The sequence below is a fragment of the Podarcis bocagei genome (assembly GCF_964188305.1).
Source record: "Podarcis bocagei genome assembly, chromosome: 5".
NCBI classification, from domain to species: domain Eukaryota; kingdom Metazoa; phylum Chordata; class Lepidosauria; order Squamata; family Lacertidae; genus Podarcis; species Podarcis bocagei.
Window position 1 is genome coordinate 85,645,671 of NC_138129.1, and position 21,039 is coordinate 85,666,709.

At 41.9% G+C, this 21,039-nt stretch overlaps 1 protein-coding gene across 3 annotated transcripts in view; it reads right to left on the reverse strand.

Moving 5' to 3' along the window:
* LOC308587015 (complement factor H-like) overlaps nucleotides 1-21,039 on the reverse strand; it is a 43,021-nt gene that overhangs the window by 10,238 nt on the left and 11,744 nt on the right. For 2 of the 3 annotated variants that reach the window (XM_081194297.1, XM_081194295.1), the window contains exons 5-19: nucleotides 20,351-20,545; nucleotides 17,296-17,466; nucleotides 16,243-16,416; nucleotides 15,009-15,209; nucleotides 13,400-13,582; nucleotides 12,704-12,880; nucleotides 10,809-10,985; nucleotides 9,409-9,582; nucleotides 8,268-8,450; nucleotides 7,433-7,612; nucleotides 5,437-5,601; nucleotides 4,339-4,509; nucleotides 3,666-3,842; nucleotides 2,126-2,302; nucleotides 3-179 (exon numbers count right to left, since the gene is read on the reverse strand). In XM_081194297.1, the coding sequence (XP_081050423.1) occupies nucleotides 3-179; nucleotides 2,126-2,302; nucleotides 3,666-3,842; nucleotides 4,339-4,509; nucleotides 5,437-5,601; nucleotides 7,433-7,612; nucleotides 8,268-8,450; nucleotides 9,409-9,582; nucleotides 10,809-10,985; nucleotides 12,704-12,880; nucleotides 13,400-13,582; nucleotides 15,009-15,209; nucleotides 16,243-16,416; nucleotides 17,296-17,466; nucleotides 20,351-20,545 (2,682 nt within the window). The remainder of the gene's footprint in view (nucleotides 1-2; nucleotides 180-2,125; nucleotides 2,303-3,665; nucleotides 3,843-4,338; nucleotides 4,510-5,436; nucleotides 5,602-7,432; nucleotides 7,613-8,267; nucleotides 8,451-9,408; nucleotides 9,583-10,808; nucleotides 10,986-12,703; nucleotides 12,881-13,399; nucleotides 13,583-15,008; nucleotides 15,210-16,242; nucleotides 16,417-17,295; nucleotides 17,467-20,350; nucleotides 20,546-21,039) is intronic. The other variant, XM_081194296.1, reaches the window with a different exon arrangement.

The window sequence follows — 21,039 nt, forward strand, 5'->3', positions numbered from 1 at the left end:
ACCTACACATGTCGGTGGTTGTGACCACTCTTTATTTTGACATGTTACATTAGGCGATCCAGAGATTTCAAAACCTTCATGGCACTGATAATGCACCTCGTGGTCAGGCAAATAGACCTCTGCTGTCCCCGCCACAATGTCAGCACTGGCAACTGCAGGGGGCTCTCCGCAGGTTGCATCTAAATGGGGAGAGGAAACCAACAAATAAGCTTTTCCTCCACAAATTGTGCTTTCTGCATGATAGATACCCATCATTCTTCTTAAAAAAAGAATGCCAGAACCTAATGTGAACGAACACAAAGAGTGCAAGAGCTTAATGCAAGCAAACCTTGCTTACAGACAGAGTCGCCAACTTTTCAAAAACATTGCAGGGGCCCCATGCAACGCCCTGGTGTCACATGTGCAACATCACAGAGAGCTGAGCGGTGGAGCCAAATGCGGCTGCAACATGGCCCCAGCAGCAGGTGGACCCCGTCCTCCCCAGCGAGCTGCCGTGCAAGGGAAAGAGGTAAAGGACCCCCGTTAGGTCCAGTCGGGGTTGCGGTGCTCATCTCGCTTTACTGGCCGAGGGAGCCAGAGTACAGCTTCCGGGTCATGTGGCCAGCATGACTAAGCTGCTTCTGGCGAACCAGAGCAGTGCACAAAAATACTGTTTACCTTCTGGCTGGAGCGATACCTATTTATCTACTTGCACTTTTTGGTGTGCTTTCGAACTGTTAGGTTGGCAGGAGCAGGGACTGAGCAACGGGAGCTCACCCTGTCGCGGGGATTCAAACCGCTGACCTTCCGATTGGCCAGCCCTAGGCTCAGTGGTTTAACCCACAGCGCCACCCGTGTCCCTGTGCAAGGGAAAGAAGTCACCCCCAAATGTCTCGGCCCCTATGTTTACAGATCATGGTTAAGGAGGACCAAGCTTAACTGCAATCCAGCTGTCCAATGCCTAACTAAAGCCAAACCTTGGTTTAACTACCACACCTGCATGCAAAGACCAACGGTGGGTCCAACAGTTAAGAAGGCAGTTTCTGCAAATGCTATGAGGGGCAGATGGGGCTCACCAACTAGGTAGCCCATCTAGGAAAAGGAAAGCTCTGATCCTGAACCTTCACTGATTCTTGCCTGATCGAGCACACTACAGTGGTACCTTGATTTAAAAACAGCTTAGTTTATGATCAAATTGGAAATAGAATGCTGCAAACCCGGAAGTAGGTGTTTTGGTTTATGAACTTTGCCTTGGAAGCTGAACATGTTCCGCTTCCTGTTGAGTGTGTTCTGTTTGTAAATTGAGTCCCCCGCTGCTAATCAGAGGCTTCCTGTTGAGTCCCGAGCACCCACACAATACAGAGGTGACATCTGGAGCTTTTGTTTTTGCTATATTTCTGCGTTTTTGTTTATGTGGCTTTTACATTCTTTTTGACTGTGACTTGTTCTTCGTTTTATGGGACTGACTTGTGACTGTGGCTTGTGACTTTGTTTTTGTGACTGTAGCTTATGCCTTCGTTTTTGTGACTGTGTGGAACCCAGTTCAGCTACTGGTTGATTGTGTGACTGCAGAAATGGATAAAAGCCCCCCCCCCATCCAAACAATGACTATCATCAGTGTACGTAAGAAAAAATAATAATTTTAATTTTTATCATCTACAATACTGTCTTATACTACAGTACATTGATTATTGCCTTCATTTTATGGATCAATGGTCTCGTTAGATAGTAAAATTCATGTTAAATTGCTGTTTTAGGGGTTGTTTTTCATCGTCTGGAACGGATTAATTCATTTTCCATTACTTTCTATGGGAAAGCACACCTTGGTTTAAGAACACTTTGGTTTAAAAACGGACTTCCAGAACGGATTAAGTTCGTAAACCGATGTAGCACTGTATTGCCAATGCTGATCAGCAGAAACTCTCCAAGGTATCATCAGAGTTCATTCCAAGCCTTTCTACCCCAGATCATTTTAACTGGAGATGTAAGGGATTTAAGCAGAATCACATTTGTGAGCCTAAACATCTACAGAGATGAACTTGCTTGTTCACTATGCCCCTTGCTGTTCAAACCAGTGCTTGAATTGCTCTGTTCCCAGAAGCAAATTACCTTTAGAATTGTTACCCAGGCATAACATGCAACATACCTTCACAGGTTGAAGCTTCCGACCACTTTCCTTTGTGGCATGAAATATTCCGTGGTCCTTCTGTAGCATAACCTGGTGCACAGTTGAAAGCTAATAGGTCCCCAGGCTCATAGCGATTTTTTATTAACCCTTCATATGCAGCATCAGTGAGTCTGGGGGGTTCCCCACACGACTTTTCTGCGAAGATAATACAAATGAAAATATGATTCCCAAAAAATGTCACCACACCTGTGTCCGGATTTCCCTACTAAAATACTGAACAAAGCTGCATTTCAAAGGCTGAAGGGAGTTGTGTGTTGTTGGTTGTCCCCCCCCCCCCCAAGAGTGAGATATGAAGGCAGGCAGAAAGTGTGGAGAGGGATCAGTAATCAGAGAACTTCACAATGGGTTAAATGCTGAAGAACATAAATATTACCGGGAAAGAAAACAGATGGTTTAGTAATTTAATATGTCTGCTATGGCCAATCCGCAGAATTTAGATACATGTTTAAGTCTGGCCAGGTCCTTAGTCCAGTGGTTTTCAAACTTTTATACCACCTTCCTAATTGCCTGCTCTCAAGTTTCAATTTCACTCCCAAAAAAATCCTAAATACTGCAGGATTCTGGAGTCACAACCTAAAGTACACTCTCAATTTAAGCAGGGTAGTGGCTATACCCAGTGCTTTTTTTTCCCCTGGGGTACGCATACCCCTAAACATTTTGTGAATCTTTGTACTTTTGTCCATTTACTGTATTTATTTTCCCCAATCTGAACTATAAAATGGTGATTTTCTTGAGTCAAAATGAGAGTACGCCTAAACATTTTCTTAGAAAATAAGCACTGGCTGTATCTGTTGGGTTTTGCCACTGCCCCATATAATCTTACAGTGCAGCCCATAATACACATTATGCCTTTTGCTGCTGTGCATTACAGGGGGAAACCAGTAAATGTGGATCAGGTTCTATCAATCAAGTTTTCTTTCACAGACGCTTGTCTGTTCTGACTAGGGATGGTAAGCCAGTAAACCAGCGTCTCACTGAGAAGCCCCTGAAAAGTTTCTGAGACATTCAAGTGCTGCCCAAAACCAAAAGCAAGGTCATGGTTGAAATATTAAAGCAACCAAATGTTAGACTGCAAGTTGAATTACCCTCAATTCTGCAAGAGGGAGAATATTTCAAAACTCTGAATGTTTGCTGGTTGGCAGGACACTTCAAGTGAGGCAGTGTCACAATTTCTATAGGTTTGGCAAAATGTCTTCCATGCATACTCTTGATGGAACAAGACTGAAGTCTCATTGAAAGCTCTTCATTGGCTATATAGTTACCCCTCCACTTTTGAATGGAAGCTGAGGTCCAGCTCTGAGGTTCTAGGAAATAAACAACTATCTGACTTTTAGAAGACATCTGAAGGCAGCTCTGTTTAGGGAAGTTTTTAATGTTTAATGTTTTATCGTGTTTTTAATATTCCATTGAGAGCCGTCTAGAGTGGCTAGGGAAACACAGCCAGATGGGTGGAGTGTAAATAATAAATTATTATTATATCATAAATGTATTTTCTTACCTCTGCAAGTTGGCGGTGGGGACCACTCCCTATTTTCGCATGTTGAAGTACTTGATTCGCCAAGTTCAAAACCTTCATGGCAATGATATTCCACACTTTCACCAGAAAGATACTTTCTCTGGGAACTATTATTTACCTCACCATGGGCAATTGCAGGGGGGTCTCCACATCTTGTATCTGGAAAGGGAGTAATAATAATAATAATAATAATAATAATAATAATAATAATAATAATAATAATAATAATAATATCTTTATTGTCATTGCCCCCTTCGGGGACAACGAAATTACTTGACTGCTCCATAAAAACACTAATTAAACAATACAGTATAATACAGCAAGGGAGATTAGATGACTTTCAAATATATAGCATGCAGTCTTCATGAATACAATTAAATGGCATAAAAACATTTCCAGAGTGTTTCATATGCAGAACTGCTCTCTCCTTTTTCTTCTGGTAGAAAGTTTCAGAGGCAGCCATTCAAAGTCAGTTTACAAAGTGAGGCAGGGAAGAAAGAAATTTGGAGGCTTATAGTATTGCTGTGATATCTGTTATTTTATTAATATGTGCACTGCAGATGGGAGAGTGGTTAGGTACCTAGACACCACCACCCTCAATTCTCTGACTTCTTGAAAACAAAAAAGGGAAATATGAAAGGAAGATCATACTAACCTAAACAGCGTGGTGGGGTTTGCCACTTTCCATTGTCACATTTTATTTTTTGTGGCCCTTGAAGAAAGAAGTTCTCCTGACACCTGAAGCTTATCTCCTCACCACTCTTATAGTTTCTCGTATCAGTTATGTCAATGGCATTGGGAAGCTGAGGTGGTGGTGGACAGAATGCTTTAATAAAGAAATAAAAGTCTATTAGAATTCAATGATATAAAGTTATGCAAGGAAACTATGAAAAGTGAGCATCTAGTCAAACCTCCTTATCCCTTGAATGGATTCAATGTTGCAATGAGTTAGTTGCATTGGTCTTGAACCAAAGAGCTGCCTGGTAAAACCTGCAAGAGAAGCAGAACTTCTCCAGTTTAGTTCCAGTGAGATCCCCATGTTGCCTCATCAGGCTCTCCAAAACTCAGTGCAGGTGAGGTGTCTGTCTACAGAAGTGTGGAGAGTTGCTGCCGCTCCTGAAATTTATATTTGCATGCTACCCTTCCTCTATTGCAGTGTTTTAAGCTGCATATGGTTCAGTTCAGCTTTGCACGCTTGTGGTATACCAAAAAGGTTCTTGCTGGCAACCTAAATCTGACATGTGATCTCAACCCAGATTTTACTATTATAAAGCTACCGGAAGGTCACTCTTGAGAAAGTAGCAAGATATGCCACCCAATCCAGTTTTATGTGTTTCTGAATCCTGGGCACCACAGTTAAGTTGACCTCCAGGGATGGTGCTCTCAGACAGGGATGCAGAAGGGAAAATATACCCTGTGCCTCTATTTGCAAGAACCAACAGCCTGTAGTGACTGCTTTGCAAGCTGCTAATTCTATCCTTGGGTTGAATGATTGCCTTTCCCATGTGGCAGCAATGCTTCTGCTCCTGAAGTGGATAAACTAATATCCTGATCTCACACCAGCCAAGTACATAAGGCATGCAGAATTCATGCAATCTTAAAGGAAGCTTTATGTGATCTTTCCAAAGGAGATGAGTCTAGCCTACCCAGGAAGGCACTCCTGAACAGGTCTTTCCCACTCTTGCTTCCAGTGGCCACATCTGTCACTCAAGTTGAGAAACCATGCATTTGTATATAGCATGCAAAACTGTACCTGTGCATTCTGGCTCAGGTGACCATTTTCCATTAACACATTTTGTTTTATGTTGATTGGAACCACAGATGTAGGTTACAACGTTGTTGTGCATAAACTTTTTCTCCAGAGAAGCATATGGTACAAACTCTGCATTCTGTGGACGTGTACATTTTGCTGCAACATCTAACAATTCAAATATTGTTCAAGTAAAGTTGTTTGTTAGCAAATCACAATCATATGGAGTTAGTCAACTAGAAAATCTCACTGGTATTTTTCATGCACATCTATTTTCCAATACGCCTTTCAGTCTTTATTAAAGTCAATCCTTGCAGCAGTTTTGGAGGAGAAACCATAATTATTGCCATTTTTTATAGGGCAGCTGAGGTGAAGAAGTAGTAACAGACTTGATTAAGACCACAAAGTATGTCTGTGGCAGAGGTCTCCTGGCAGTAGGTCTTATTTCCTGTCCAATGGATCACAAGCATATAATTGCTTATGTTAATAAATGGCAATTAAATATGAAAAGTGTCTATATAAATATGAGTGGCATTTATTTGTAATGGTATAGCTTGACACTCAGCTCTATTTCTCCTTTACATCTCCAGGTGAGGCAGTGGAAGTGTTGGACCAGTGTCTTGCCTTGGTAATGGACTAGATGAGAACCAACAAACTGAAGCTCAATCTATATAAGACTGAGCTACTGTTAGTGGGTGGTTTCCTAGACCAGATAGGTGGGAGGTCGCCTGCTCTTGATGGGGTTACACTTCCTCTGAAGGAGCAGGGTTGTAGCTTGGGGGTACTCCTGGATCCTTTGCTGTCGCTCGAGGCTCAGGTAGCCCAGAGTGCCTTCCATCAGCTTTGCCTGGTGGCCCAGCTACTCCCCTATCTGGACAGGGATAGCCTAACTACTCTTGTTTATGCTCTGGTAACCTCAAGGTTAGATTACGGCAATGCGTTATATATAGGGCTGCCTCTGAAGACGGTTTGGAAACATCAGCTGGTCAGAATTCAGTGGCCAGGCTGGAGCAAGGCTGTTTGAGCATATTACACTGATCGTGGTCTGACTGCACTGGCTACCAATTAGTTTCCGGGCTCAATTCAAAGTGCTGGTTTTGACCTATAAAGCCTTAAACGGCTCAGGACCACAATACCTCAAGGACCGCCTCTTTCCCTATGAACCTACCTAAGATCATCTTCTGAGGCCCTCCTTTATGTACCTCCTCCTCGAGAGGTCCAGAGGGCGACAACACGACAATGGGCCTTCTCTGCAGTGGCTCCCTGTCTGCGGAATGCTCTCCCCAGGGAAGTTTGCCTGGCGCCTTAATTATACACTGTTAAGGCGCCAGGCAAAAACGTTCCTTTTTAACCAGGCCTTTGGTTGATTTGATTTACCCTTTCAAAATGTTTTTTTTTTTGGGGGGGGGCTATTGGCTTGTTGATTCTGTTTTTATTATGTACCGTATTTTTCGCCCTATAGGGCACCGTCCCATAAAGCGCACCTAGGTTTTTTTTTTGGGGGGGGAAATAAAGGGGAAAAAATTATTCCCCCCCCCAGCCCGAGCTTCCCCCGACCCCAGTCCCCAGAATAGGCAACTCTCCACAAGCCGTGGGAGAGCAGCGCCCGGCTCCCGCGCCTTGCGGAGAGCCGCGCCAAGCCTGGGCGTGTTGAGCTCAGCGTGTGCAGGCTTCAGCACCCAGGCAACTCTCCGCAAGCCACGGGAGCCCAGCGCTGGGCTCCCGCGCCTTGCGGAGAGCTGCGCGAAGCCTGGAGAGTGAGAGGGATCGGTGCGCACCGACCCCTCTCGCTCTCCAGGCTTCAGCGAAAGCCTGCATTCGACCCACAGGACACACACACATTTCCCCTTCATTTTTGGAGGGGGAAAAGTGTGTCCTATAGGGCAAAAAATATGGTATTTTGTGGTTTTATATCAATTTTATTCTGCAAACCACCCTGAGACCCCTGGGTGTAGGGCGATATATACGGTAAATTCAATAAACAACAATAATAGCTTACCAACACATAATGGTAACTCCCACTGCCCATGCAGACACACAGCTTCTTTAGTTCCAACAATGAAAAAACCTCCATTACATTCATATGCCACAGTTTCGCCATGCAGATATCTATCTGAGTCAACATTGACAGGGCGTCCATTTCTAATATTTGGAGGTACTTCACAAACTCTGGGTTCCTCTGTTGAAAACAGAAGGAAGTGATGTGAAACAAAATATGAGTTCTGAATTTTCTTAAAACTATAATCTCAGTCCCCAGTTGTTTTGGCTGCTCATTCTCTTCAGCCTCTCCTACACGCCAGATAAAAAATGCCAAGGGAAGCTCTTCATTTTTCAGCTCATCAGTATATATTGCAGAAGTAGAATGAAGAGGCAGACTTTGATATTATTATGGCTGGTATGATTTTAACTTCATTCTTAATAACTGAGCATTGATTTGTTGTTATTTTTCTCTGTTCAGTTTTGATCTTATTTCCAGTTCCAAGCATTGGAAACTTAAGGCTGGAATTTAGAAATGGTTTATTTTATAACACATTTGGGAGTTTTAGTTTAAACATAGCATTTCAATGATAAAGCAAAGCATGAAGACACTTAAGATGGTCTGGTTCTGCTTCATATGGAGACATCAAATGTTACGCTCCACTTTCCCTTCGGCAGACCTTTTTCTTCTCCTGCAACTTGGGAAACTTCTGGGACAGAAAATTCCAGCATGTAAATAGAAAAGAAATCCTAGTGGAATATATGCACATGGTGGACTTTGCTGAGTTAACAAAAACAGTTTTATCTGCACATAGCATTTGCCCTGTGAACATGCCTTAGTTGCATCTGTAATTTACCTTTGCAGAGTGGTAAAGATGTCCACTGTCCATCCAAACACTCAATCAACTTTGATCCAGTCATTGCAAATCCGAAATTACACTTGTATTCCACCTTTTCTCCATGTTCATACCCTTCCTTAAGGTCACCACTAATACTGCCATCCGAAATGCTGGGGGGTGGCTGACAAGGATCGACTTGTGCTGGAAGTAAGAGAGCATCACTTCAGTCTTGTATCTGTTAACTCAAAATAAGTCTAGACAGCACACCCTTCCACATAGAATTTTCATAATTATGAAATGATGTTGGATGCGCTGAGTTCCAGCCAGTTGTGTGGAATGGATGGTGTCATTTATGTGGGAAAAACTCAAATGAACAACACTACTCATGTAGCTCCTAGTTTCACCCATTACCAATAACTGCGTAGAGGAAGCCAGGGGGAAATGGTTGTCATGTTGCTGAATGAACCCCCCCCCCCAGCTACAGATAGGTAGGGATGCTCACACAGGGCCATTCTAGGGTTACTCCTGCTTTACATAATTTTGCTTATGGTAGCAAGGAATGTAACCCCTGCATATGATGAAATTTACCTGTATCAAATGGGACTATATAATGGGGTATATTGCGTGTATAACATACCATATTTTCCCATATAATTTTGTGTTTCATTTCATTTCAGGCATTTTCTTTCTCTTTCAAAACTCAGCAATGCAGAGACAGCTTGGACATAACTGGCTGGTTGATGCAATAGGCAGTGCAATGTGAGCAAATCTCAGTCAGGTTGGAACCAGCAAATTCCCTACATAAATCTGTTAAAAACACATTCTTCCTCCATTACTATACATGGAGCTGCCTTTATTTATATGTAATCCAAACTCCAGCAGCTAATTTGCTCACCCCATTGTGTGGATTCGAACCCCCGACTTTCCAATTAGCAAGCCCAAGAGGCTTAGTGGTTGACACCACAGCGCCATCGGTGTCACCTCCTTTCCATACTCCACTGACCACACAAGACTAAACAAAATATATATATCTATGCACTAGCCAGTGAAATCTTCCCCAGTAAGACTTGGGAGAAACATTATTAAAAAAGGCTGCCAGGAAATTTTTAAGCACACTGATATTTACTTTTTGTATAAGCTATGGAAAAAAAATGCATACTTTTACATGTTGGGGGCTGTGGAGACCATCCAAAATGATAACACTGGGCAGAGTCAGGCCCAACTCTTTTGTACTTTCCGCGGCAGGAAAATTTCACCACGTCTCCGTGCTGATATTGGTTCTTTCTAGGGTCAGGTAGCCCATTCTCCAGAAGGAAACCATCACAATGTATTGCTAAAGGAAATGTTGAGCAAAGCAGATTGAATATAATTAAGTGCATTTCAAAACAAACCTGCCTGAAATTAAACTTCTGAGCAAAATGTTTGCAAATGTTCATCAAACTTATTGCAGGCTTGCATAACCTCTGACCCCCTGGGAGTGGAGACCAATAAATCTTTAACAAGACAGCATGCCATGTTTCTCAGCTATTGGGTGAGTACACCTTCCTCATACCTTCAAAATTTCCATGCCTGAAAATCTCTCTAGAAGAAGTCAAATTCTATTTTTTTCACAACAACAACAACAACTGGCACACTCAGGTGAGTTGCTGGTGCTACTCTTAATCTAGAAGATGGTGTGAATTCTTTGAACAACCTGAGCTTGGATATATTCCATTAACTTTTTGCTTTCCTGTTGTTTTTTCTTCATTCTTTACATTCCAGGTGAAAGATTCTTATCAGTCTGCCTGGATGGAGGAACCACTGCAAAAAGGTGCTTCAGTTGGGGTATTTTATTCTCAGATGTTTTCTCTGAACTCTGAGCAAGCCAAACACATTGTTAAACACAGAGCAAGTTGCCTGACTCCTATATGTAGCAATTTCATCTACAGAATCAGATTGCTAAAAATCCAGCTTCACATCTTACTTTATTACATCCGAGATGAGTACATATAGTCTTACTGATCATTATTAATTAGATCACTGATGTATGCCAACTTGAGGTATTTTAGTTATGTAAAATCGTTAGGAATCACTGGGAAGAAGAAGAGAAGAAGAAGAGTTTGGATTTGATACCCCGCCTTTCACTCCCTTTAAGGAGTCTCAAAGCGGCTAACATTCTCCTTTCCCTTCCTCCCCCACAACAAACACTCTGTGAGGTGAGTGGGGCTGAGAGACTTCAAAGAAGTGTGACTGGCCCAAGGTCACCCAGCAGCTGCATGTGGAGGAGCGGAGACGCGAACCCGGTTCCCCAGATTACATGACTACCGCTCTTAACCACTACATAAAGGATATTGCTGGTTATAGCAATATCTGAAGAGAAACCAGAGTATTGTTGGTTATGACATACTAGATAATCCTAAAGTGTATATCTAGGATAATTGGAGGCCTTGCTTCTGAAAGATTGTAAACTAGTGGCCTGTGTATGTAACCACATAGGAAACATCAGTGAAACAAACCTTGTTTGATTGACAAAGGCTGTGTTATATACTGGTAATTAAACAACGGTATTTTATAACTTACGTAGACATTCAGGATTTGGACTCCATCCATTCTCTGTGCATACTACATGGTCACCTGTGGCCTTTTTAATGGTTTCAAACCCATCTTTACATTTGTAGTGAAGTATTTCTTCAAACAAGAAAACCGATTGACTTGTGTTAAAGATTACATTATTTTGAGTTGGTACTTGGCATGTCTCTGAGGAAATAAAGAATGAATTATATTTATGATTGGTTTTATATCATCAGTTTACATGCTCTAAAATCTTGCTAGTTCAGACTCCATGAACATACGTGTGAAATTAAGATTTTTTTGCCCCAATATGCATCACTTTACAGTTGTTTAAATTGAATTGCCTTTGCCATTCTACCACCAATTCCCTCAGTTTGGAGAGTCCCATTTGGAGCTCTTCACGGTCTCTTTTTGTTACAACGACCATGAACAATTTAGTATCACCAGCTTCCTTGGCCATTTTACTGCTCACCTCTAACTCTAGATTGTCTATGGGCTAGTTAAAAGGAACAGGTCCCATTACTGATTCTTAGGGACTTCACTTTCTGAATCCCTTCATTCAGAGAACTGTCTATTTCTTGCTTCCTGCTGGTTAACCAATTCCTGGTTCATAAAGGAACTTCACCTCTTATTTCATGACTGCCAAGCTTATTTAGGAGTCTTTGGTGAGATACCTTGTCAAAAGCTTTTTCAAAGTCCAAGGGGTCAACCAGATCACCACCATTCATATGTGCCTGCTAACACACTCAAAGAACTCTACTAGGTGGGTGAGACAGGATTTGCCCTTACAGCAGCCAGCCTGTTTCGACTTCAGCAAGATTTCTTTCTCTATATGGTTGGTTATTTTATTTTTCACAATACTTTCCACAAATTTCCTCAGAACAGGCATTAAGCAAGCAGAAATTAAGCAACTTTAACCTCGTACCTATGGGACCGCCTCTCCTGGTATGCCCCGCGGAGGACCTTAAGGTCCACAAATAACAACTCTTTGGAGGTCCCAAGCCTCTAGGTGCTTAGATTGGTCTCAACTAAGGCCAGGGCCTTTTCAGTACTGGCCCCGACTCGGTGGAATGCTCTCTCACAAGAGACTAGGGCCCTGTGGGACTTGACATCTTTCTGCAGGGCCTGCAAGACAGAGCTGTTCCACCTGGCTTTTAGTTTGGACTCAGTCTGACCCTTATATTTCCCTCCCCTTGTGTTTTCGATTTATGGGCTACTATTAAAATAATCCTGCATTATAAATTGTATTTTAACCTGTATTTTAATAAACTGGTTTTTTGTTTGTTTGTTTGCCCCCCCCCCATTATGTTTTATTGTAATTTTATTCATGTTAGCCACCCTGAGCCCAGCTCTGGCCGGGGAGGGCGGGGTATAAATAAAATTTATTACTACTACTACTACTACTACTACTACTACTACTACTACTATAACTTCCAGGCTCTCCCTGGATCCCATTTTAAAAACTGGAGATACATTAGCTATTTTCCAGGCCTCATTATGAAGGCTAATCTGAGGGACAAGTTACATTTTGTAGCTAAATGGACAGCAATTTCACATTTGAGTTCCTTGACTACTCTAGGGTGGATTTGCCAGTTTGCATTTCATCATTGAGGCCCAGAACTTTGTCTGTCTCTCATCAATTGATTGGCAAGAAAACAATTTCTTGTTGTTAGTTTGAGTCTCCTGCTGTAATACGTTCCTCAATATTTTGCTTTCGAAATTACTACCACTGAAAGAAGATGGAGGAAACAGACAGAAGAAATCCATATTGTGTAGAGTTTAGCCAGGTTGCTCATGGTTATCAGAGCAGACTGCTTTTTAAGCTTAAGTTAATGACTTTTCCAATGTGTGGTCTAAACCAACCCATTTTTCATCCATAATACAAGATTCTTTAAACTCCTTACTGATACACTTTGGTTCAGGCTTCCACCCTTCTTCATGGCATTGTATATCTCCCGTTTCAAGTCCTTGTGGAGTTGTGAAGCCAGGCTGACAGCGATATGATGTTTTGTCATTCAAATTATATTGGTTTCTTCTTTCAGTGAAAAAGCCGTTTGGTGGTATCGCGGGTCGACATATTTCTAATGAGGAAAAGGAACATATTAGATACATGAACCCATAAATTATGGTGAGCTTTGTTAGCTAAGAATCAGCTTCTTGTGAAGTCCACTACAATGTTTCATAAATTTCTCAACTGAGATCTAGTCTGGTTAAGTTATGTAGCTCAGGTTTTAGAGAGACTTTAAGGTTCATTCCACAGCCTGTCAGAAGTCCCACCCTTTGAGTACAAATATTAAACAAGTTCTTCCAGGTTCAGCTCCATCTACCACATGTTTGGTAAGTACCCAGACTGCTTGTGATTGCTTCACCAGTGAAGAAATGTTCAGAAGAGATATGTGCTGCAAAGGCCTCTTTCCTCTGCTGCTCATTACAAATCAACATGAGATTTGCAAACATGCACATCCTTAAGCTTTCCTATAACTGTGAAAAGTCCAAGAAAATAATATAATGTATTGGTTGTTCACAGCAGGACAGGGCAGGGGAGGCACCAGGTTCTCAGGTTCTATATTGTCAAATTGGATTCCATAAATAACACTTACTTTTTACATTACAACGTGGAGTAGGTAACCAGCCATTTTTGGTGCACACGGTCTTAGCTTGTTGATTTATAGGATCATATCCAGCCTCACAAGAATATGAAATTTCATCACCTTCTATGAACTTCTGCCGAATATGGGCATTGAATGTACCATGTTGAAGCTGTCTAGGAATATCACATTTTTCTAAAAGGGGGGGGGAGGAAAGGTTACATCATTGATTGACACATATTTTGGCAGTTGAAATCTTATTTTAAAGATAGATGGTGCATTACTCAAGAGATGTGGTTTAAAGTTCTCCTATATGCTTTTGCAACATATAGATGTAGAAAATAGACATACAATATGATTCATAAAATAGGTCCTTTATGGACCCCTTCATGTGTTGAAAGAATCTTTAGGCGCCACAGTGATACACCACTTTTTTTCTCTTTTAACAAGCTTTCCTAGCTGCTTAAATACGAATTGATCCAATTCATATTTGAAGGTGAATCTGTATTTGAACATGAATGTTATTTGCCTTCGCAAAACAATTCAGAAACCAAAACACAGACATCCTTTGAAATTCTCACTGCTCTGAATTTTGCAATGCAGTTCTCTGGCCAACTGATGTGCAGAAAGGTGCATATGCTAGGGTACTGTGTGGATTAAAATACATACATATTTGGAAAATAGCATACAAAAATACATTGTGTAGGGGGAAATGGCTTTGCAAAAATATTTATGTTAGGCAAACTGCCATACAATATTAGCCAACATTTATTGACAATTTGTCACTACACACACACACACACACACACACACACCACAAACCAATAAACTGATGTGGAAATGTGGAGAAATGAACTTAAGATTGGAAAAATTAGAAACCCAAAGAAACTAAAACTAACAGATTTGTCCATCACTAACTAGAGGCCCCTGGAAGCGGGGGGACGGGACACATTGTGATGTGTGACATATAGAGAAAAATAGAGGTGACTCCATAGGTATCGGAGGGCAACCATTTTTTTCTCCATACAATTACCCAGGAAGGGGTGTCACGTCATAAAGCTCTATGGCCACCAGGTACTTATTACACCAAACTCGAGCAGTTAGATTTTTTGTTAAAGGAAAAAGTGTATCACGGAACCCCTTCAAATACCATTATAACTATTATTTTTTATACTTAAAGAATAGGCGTATATTTAGGATTTTGTCTTAAAATATTACACAGGCATTTGACAGAAGGGACTTACAATGTACTTGTGTGACAATCACAAGGATGAGAGATTAAGATGATCCAACCCACCCCTACGTCCATAGCCACCTGCCCAAATGCCAAGATCTTCCACTGATATCAGGGGGTGGTGATCACGCAGAAAGCCTTTCCATCAGCCCCCCCCATATTTATGGAACACAATTGCCACTACCAAATGGGTCAGCGTGGTACTCAGCTTATTATATTTTTGGTGCCATATGAAGACATTTTCATATTAAATTTTAAAGTTTTCCACTCTGATTACTCACTGTTTAACCACGTTACACATTTTCCTTCCACATCTTTCGGAAGAGGCATATTTTGTCGTTTCCATTTCTAATCAAATTTGAGAATGCAAGGGAAATGTTAACTTACTGAAGCATTTTGGTTCTGGATTCCAGCCGAATTTGGTGCATGAACTTCTACCCCATGTTTCTTTATTTCTTGGTAGAAAACCATAACTGCAACTATAGTCAACTGTTTGTCCCACCCTTCTTGGAAAATAGTAGTCTTTCCAGTGTTCATAGGTATCAGATAGTTGTCCATTCTCAATCCGAATATAGTCACAGTTCTTTGCTTTGGAGAAGATGAGAAAAAGGTTAAGCCAAACATAAATAAATCAGGATGTTCCACTTGCTATTTTCCTTGGGCTGGCTGGTTTAATGGAGGATGCACATTTGGCTCAAGTGTATCAGTGTCTGAATATTATCTGGGTTTCCCTCTTTGGTCTGTGTATGAAAACAGAAATAGATGACTGTGGCAGAAGATGCAGGTGGTCCCCGGACCCACGTTTGCTGCTGGGGAAAGACAGTTTGCTGGGGCTTGAAGACCACAGTCTTCTCCAGCCCAGAGATAAGCTTTTGACCCTTAGAACAAGGACATAGGGTAATGGTGCGGGGAACTCCAATATTTTAGCAAGCATTGAAATCAAATCTTTGCAAAAAGCTCGAGCCTATGCAGACATTCAGTCGGATGTGCCTGCATCCCTATTTCTGTATACCTGAAGGAGCATCTCCACCCCCATCGTTCAGCCCGGACACTGAGATCCAGCGCCAAGGGCCTTCTGGCGGTTCCCTCATTGTGAGAAGTAAGGTTACAGGGAACCAGACAGAAGGCCTTCTCGGTAGTGGCACCCACCCTGTGGAACACCCTCCCTTCAGATGTGAAGGAAATAAGTAGCAATCCTATCTTTAAAAGACATCTGAAGGCAGCCCTGTTCAGGGAAGTTTTTAATATTTAACGCTGTATTGTTTTTAATACTTGATTGGGCGCCGCCCAGAGTGGCTGGGGAAATATTATTATTATTTCGTCCGATATATTTATGAATGAAAGCAATAAAACTTTGTACTTGGGAACAACATTTCAGTGGGCAAAAATCTGAGCCCTTACTCTGACTGTGAATAACCCAGCCTCCATCCAAGGGACCCCATGTGCCTCCATGCACAGCCCCTCACCTCCAGTCATAGAGCAATAGGTAGAGGTTCATGGCTCTCCCTGCATACACACCTCAACTATCATCGCGATGGACATATAATTCATAAACTACAAAGTTGGATGCATTGAACACTAGTTGTTCATGTTTTGAAACTGCAAAGAGAAATCTACTTACGAATACATATCGGAGGAGGAGACCACCCCGTCTCTGTACACGTGGAAGTGGATTGGCGGTTCTGAAGCTGATAGCCAGGCTCACACTGTGTTTCAATTGTGTCTTGATATTCATAGTGACTCTCCTTAGGATGGTAGTCGCCATTTTCTACTTGGGGTGGGGAGCAGACAATTTCTATGGAGGAATACAAGGGGGACACTTGGTCAGCAACAGATCAAGCAACAAACTCTTTCCCTGGCTAGATATAATTCAGTACATCGGTATGAGAATGTATTTATTATTTGTTAACCACCCTGAAACCTCCGGATATAGAGCAGTATATAAATTCTAATTCTAATTCTAATACAGTGGTGCCTCGCAAGACGAAAAGAATCCGTTCTGTGATTCTCTTCGTCTAGTGGTTTTTTTGTCTTGTGAAGCAAGCCCATTGAAGGATTAGCGGATTAGCGCTATTAGCGGCTTTTAGAGGCTTATCTGCTGATCGGATCAGCTGATAAGCGGCTTAGCGGCTTAGAAAAAGGGGGGGAGGGAAAAAAACCAGCAGGAACTCGCAAGAGCAAGCCCATAGGAAATTTGTTTTGCGAAGCACCTCCAAAACGGAAAGCTCTTTCGTCTAGCGAGTTTTCCGTCTTGCGAGGCATTCATCTTGCGGGGCACCACTGTAATAATAATAATAATAATAATAATAATAATAATAATAATAAGAAGAAGAAGAAGAAGAAGAAGAAGAAGAAGACGACGACGACGTGCCTTTCCGGACACCACTGTAGGAGCATTCCCTCCTATATGCAAGATGTAAGTGAGGAATAAATAAATACCGGTATAAAACACAAAATGGCATAGTTTTAAAGGTGTAAAAATCATTGTCCCGATTCACCAAGGACAATGTTCTGATCTATTTTAAATTATCTAATCCAATCCACTTGACTAAAATTGCAGTCTTGTGCACAATTCCCTCAGAGAGTTGTGCAACAGAGTGGGCTTACTTCAAAGTAAGCATGCACAGGGTTACACTGAAACGACGACAGCTCTAGGAACTGGAAACATACAAACCTACGCACGCAAGTCTTGAACTCCACCCATTCCGAGTGCATGTAGCATCCGATCTCTCAGCATGCTTGTACCCATTAGAACATGAGAAGTGCACTCGGTCCCCCTCTTTGTAAAGTTTCTTTGGGTTTAGTATATATCCATGATCAATGTTTTCTTCTTGGCAAGTAATTTCTATCGCAAAATACAAACAAAATTTCCATATTAGGAAACGAGGTGTTAACTTGTAACAAAAAGAAATGTAACTCAATGTTTCTAAAAAGTTCCTTCCATGAACAATTCACTGTATTCCCATTTCTAAGGTGCCAGAACTCAGAAGGAGTCACGGACTCATGCATGAGAGCAGGATAAATGCAGAACCGAAGTCATAATTCTCATTCAGGAGTGAACTAGATTCAAGCCCAGTGACATAAAATATTCTCAACAGCTTCCATATGTTTCCTAGGTGTTAAAAGAATCTTTAGGCGTCACAGTGACACACCACTTTTTTCTCTTTTAACAACCTTTCCTAGCTGCTTAAATATGAATTGATCCTATCAATATTTGAAGCTGAATCTGTATTTGAACGTGAATGTTATTTGCCTTCGCAAAAAAATACAGAAACCAAAACACAGACATCCTTCGAAATTCTCACTGCTCTGAATTTTGCAATGCAGTTCTCTGGCCAACTGATGTGTAGAAAGGTGCATATGCTAGGGTACTGTGTGGATTAAAATACGTACATATTTGGAAAATAGCATACAAAAATGCATTATGTAGGGGGAAATGGCTTTGCAAAAATGTGTATGTTAGGCAAACTGCCATACAATGTTAGCCAACATTTACTGACAATTTGTCACTATATATGTGTGTGTGTGTGTGTGTGTGTGTGTATTCCCCCCCCCCCACACACAGAGTTGTGGCTGGTCGGCTGGTGTGGGTGGTTTGGCACTGCTCACCTGGGCTACCTAATATCATACATTGCTGCCAACTACCAAGAGTGGGGGGCAAGGCAGTGGGGAGTTGTGTGACAGGTGCAGTGGCAGAGTCAGTCCAGCACTGCCACTGCACTGTACTGTACTGAGCTCCTCACTGCCTTGACCTTCCCCTTTCTTCTCTAACTGGCAGTAATGGCACTGCCTCCCTATCATCCTGAGCATTTCCCTTGAGCATCGCAACTCGTTTACTCAAAAAGTGAATACCTCTGTCATAGAAGCACAACAAAGGAAGTGAGCCGTGGCAACCTTGCCTCTCCTCCCCTGCTGGAATTGTGCCTGCCCTCATTGCCTAAGGATTCTGGATGCGTGAAAATGCCTTGCTCTACACTGGATTGCTTCTCTGCCTGGCCACAAATCCAGTATTTGGCCATTCATTAGCCTTGGTGAGAACAAAAATGACCTTTCCAAAAACACTGTCTCTACAAGCTGGCATCTGGAAAGGCTAGTTGCCCAGGTTTGAACATGATACTCTGAATGGCAGAGGTACTCTATCCAATTTGCACAAAGTACTCATCTCTGTTGGGAAAGATGGAGGGCACAAGGAGAAGGGGACGACAGAGGACGAGATGGTTGGATTGTGTTCTCAAAGCTACCAGCATGAGTTTGACCAAACTGCGGGAGGCAGTGGAAGACAGGAGTGCCTGGCGTGCTCTGGTCCATGGGGTCACAAAGAGTCGGACATGACTAAACGACTAAACAACAACACTCATCTCTTACTTTTTCCCTCAGCACCAATGGCTGAGAACGATGTGCTCAAGCAGCTTCTTAAACTACCTGTGACAGGAAGCTTAAAATACCCTACCTCTATTTTGTAGATGGCTTGTCTGTTGTGTCAAGTAACATCCCCCTACCTTTTAAAGAAATAAAGCATTTAAGAGTGCCCCCATTGTTCAATCTTCATTCAGTCTTTATGGGGCCTCATCAAAATTGCTCCAGCCTGGTTCAGCTTTTCCCTCACCTCTTTCTCTACTTTTTACCCTTGCCTCTCCTCCATCTTTGTCATTTACTTCCATTCTACTCAGGTACCTAGAGAGGACAGGAAGCCTCACACCTACCCTTTAAAGCTATTTTTCAATGAACTGAGAAGGTTCAGGAGAATCCAAGGTGCTTGCTTTGGAAACCACACCATGTCAGGCTCAAAGGAACCTATGCATGTACAAAATCCTTTTAATTTACATGTCAGGGTTGTTCCATGAAATCTAGGTCTCTATTACAGTGTGCCAGATCCCTAGCAAACTCTTCTTGCTTTATAATGTGCCAGTAGCTTTCCCCACCTCCCTCTCTTTCTCTCCAGGCTCTACTCTGTGGTTATAGTTATAGGCAGTTGCACACTTGCTTATTGTTCTGTGATAAGTATGTATAAGCCTTGGTTTTGTACCTCTACTGCCAATCTCCCCCTGTTACTGTAAGAAATAAAATGTCCCCATGGTGAACCATCTTTTGACCCCCAAGTATTGGAAGACATGCTTCCATTGATGGCACATGTACACATGAACATCACATGTGATAAGGGACACATGTTAACACACCATCAATAAATTCAAGGACTCATTAAATTGTTGATTTAGTTAGGTAAAGCTAAGGGGAACTGCAGACCCTATTTCCCAGGGATGTTCCTATTTCCCAGGGATGTCCCTGATTTAGAGAAGCCATCTTGGTTTCTGATTTGATCCTGGAATGTCCCACTTTTCCTTAGGATGTCCTTATTTTCATCAGAGAAATGTTGGAGGGTATGGAGTTATCTAACCCCCGAGCCATCTTTAGCTAATCCTGTATAGTTTTAAAAATGTTATTATGTTTTTATATATGTTGGAAGCTGCCCAGAGTGTCTGGGGCAACCCAATAAGATATGTGGGGTATAAATAGTAAAATTAACATTATGCAACGGAACATCCCTATTTTCATCAGAGAAATGTTGGAGGGTATGGAATTGATGGATCTAATTTTAATGAACCGCCCTATTATTTTATGCAAACTCTTTGGTGATAATTTTTGGCATGCAAAAGGGGCTTTAAGCACTGAGATTTAACATATCTTCTGCTGCTTTCGATTGTTCGTTTTATCCCCACCTCCCAACTAACCTACACATCTTGGTACATCATCACTCCAGTTTCCATGAGCTGTGCAAAATATTTGTTCGGACCCCTGGATTTTGAAACTTCCAGAGCATTCAAATCGTAACACCTGGCCAAACAGAAATTCCTGGTCTAAGTCTTGTACTCCAGTCATAAGGATTCTTCCATTTTCTGGTGCTTTTACTGGGAAACACTTCGTCACTATAAAACAAATAACAACGTCATGCAAAGTTTAGCAAGATATTTTTTGAAGGTGATAAAGAAATACAGCAGAAAATGAGTAGCATAATTACTACAACCATAATACAGTTGTACCTTGGAAGTCGAACGGGAGCCATTCCGGAAAGCCATTCAACTTCCAAAACATTTGAAAACCAAATTGCAGCTTCTGATTGGCTGCAGGAAGCTCCTGCAGCCAATCAGAAGCCCTGTAAGCCCCGTCGGATGTTCAGGTTCCAAAAGAACGTTCGCAAACTGGAACAAACACTTTGTGGTGTTTCAGAAGTGTTCCAGGGCATTTGGGATTGAATGTACTCAACAGAAGACATTCAAGTGTACTATTTATCAACCGAAGAGGAATGCAGAAAATGCAATTCCCCCATCATTTTCTGATTATTTCCGTCTGTCTCTCTCCACTGTGTTGAGACAGGCATCTATCCCTTTGCACACAGGAAACAGGAAGCCCGGCCCAGATT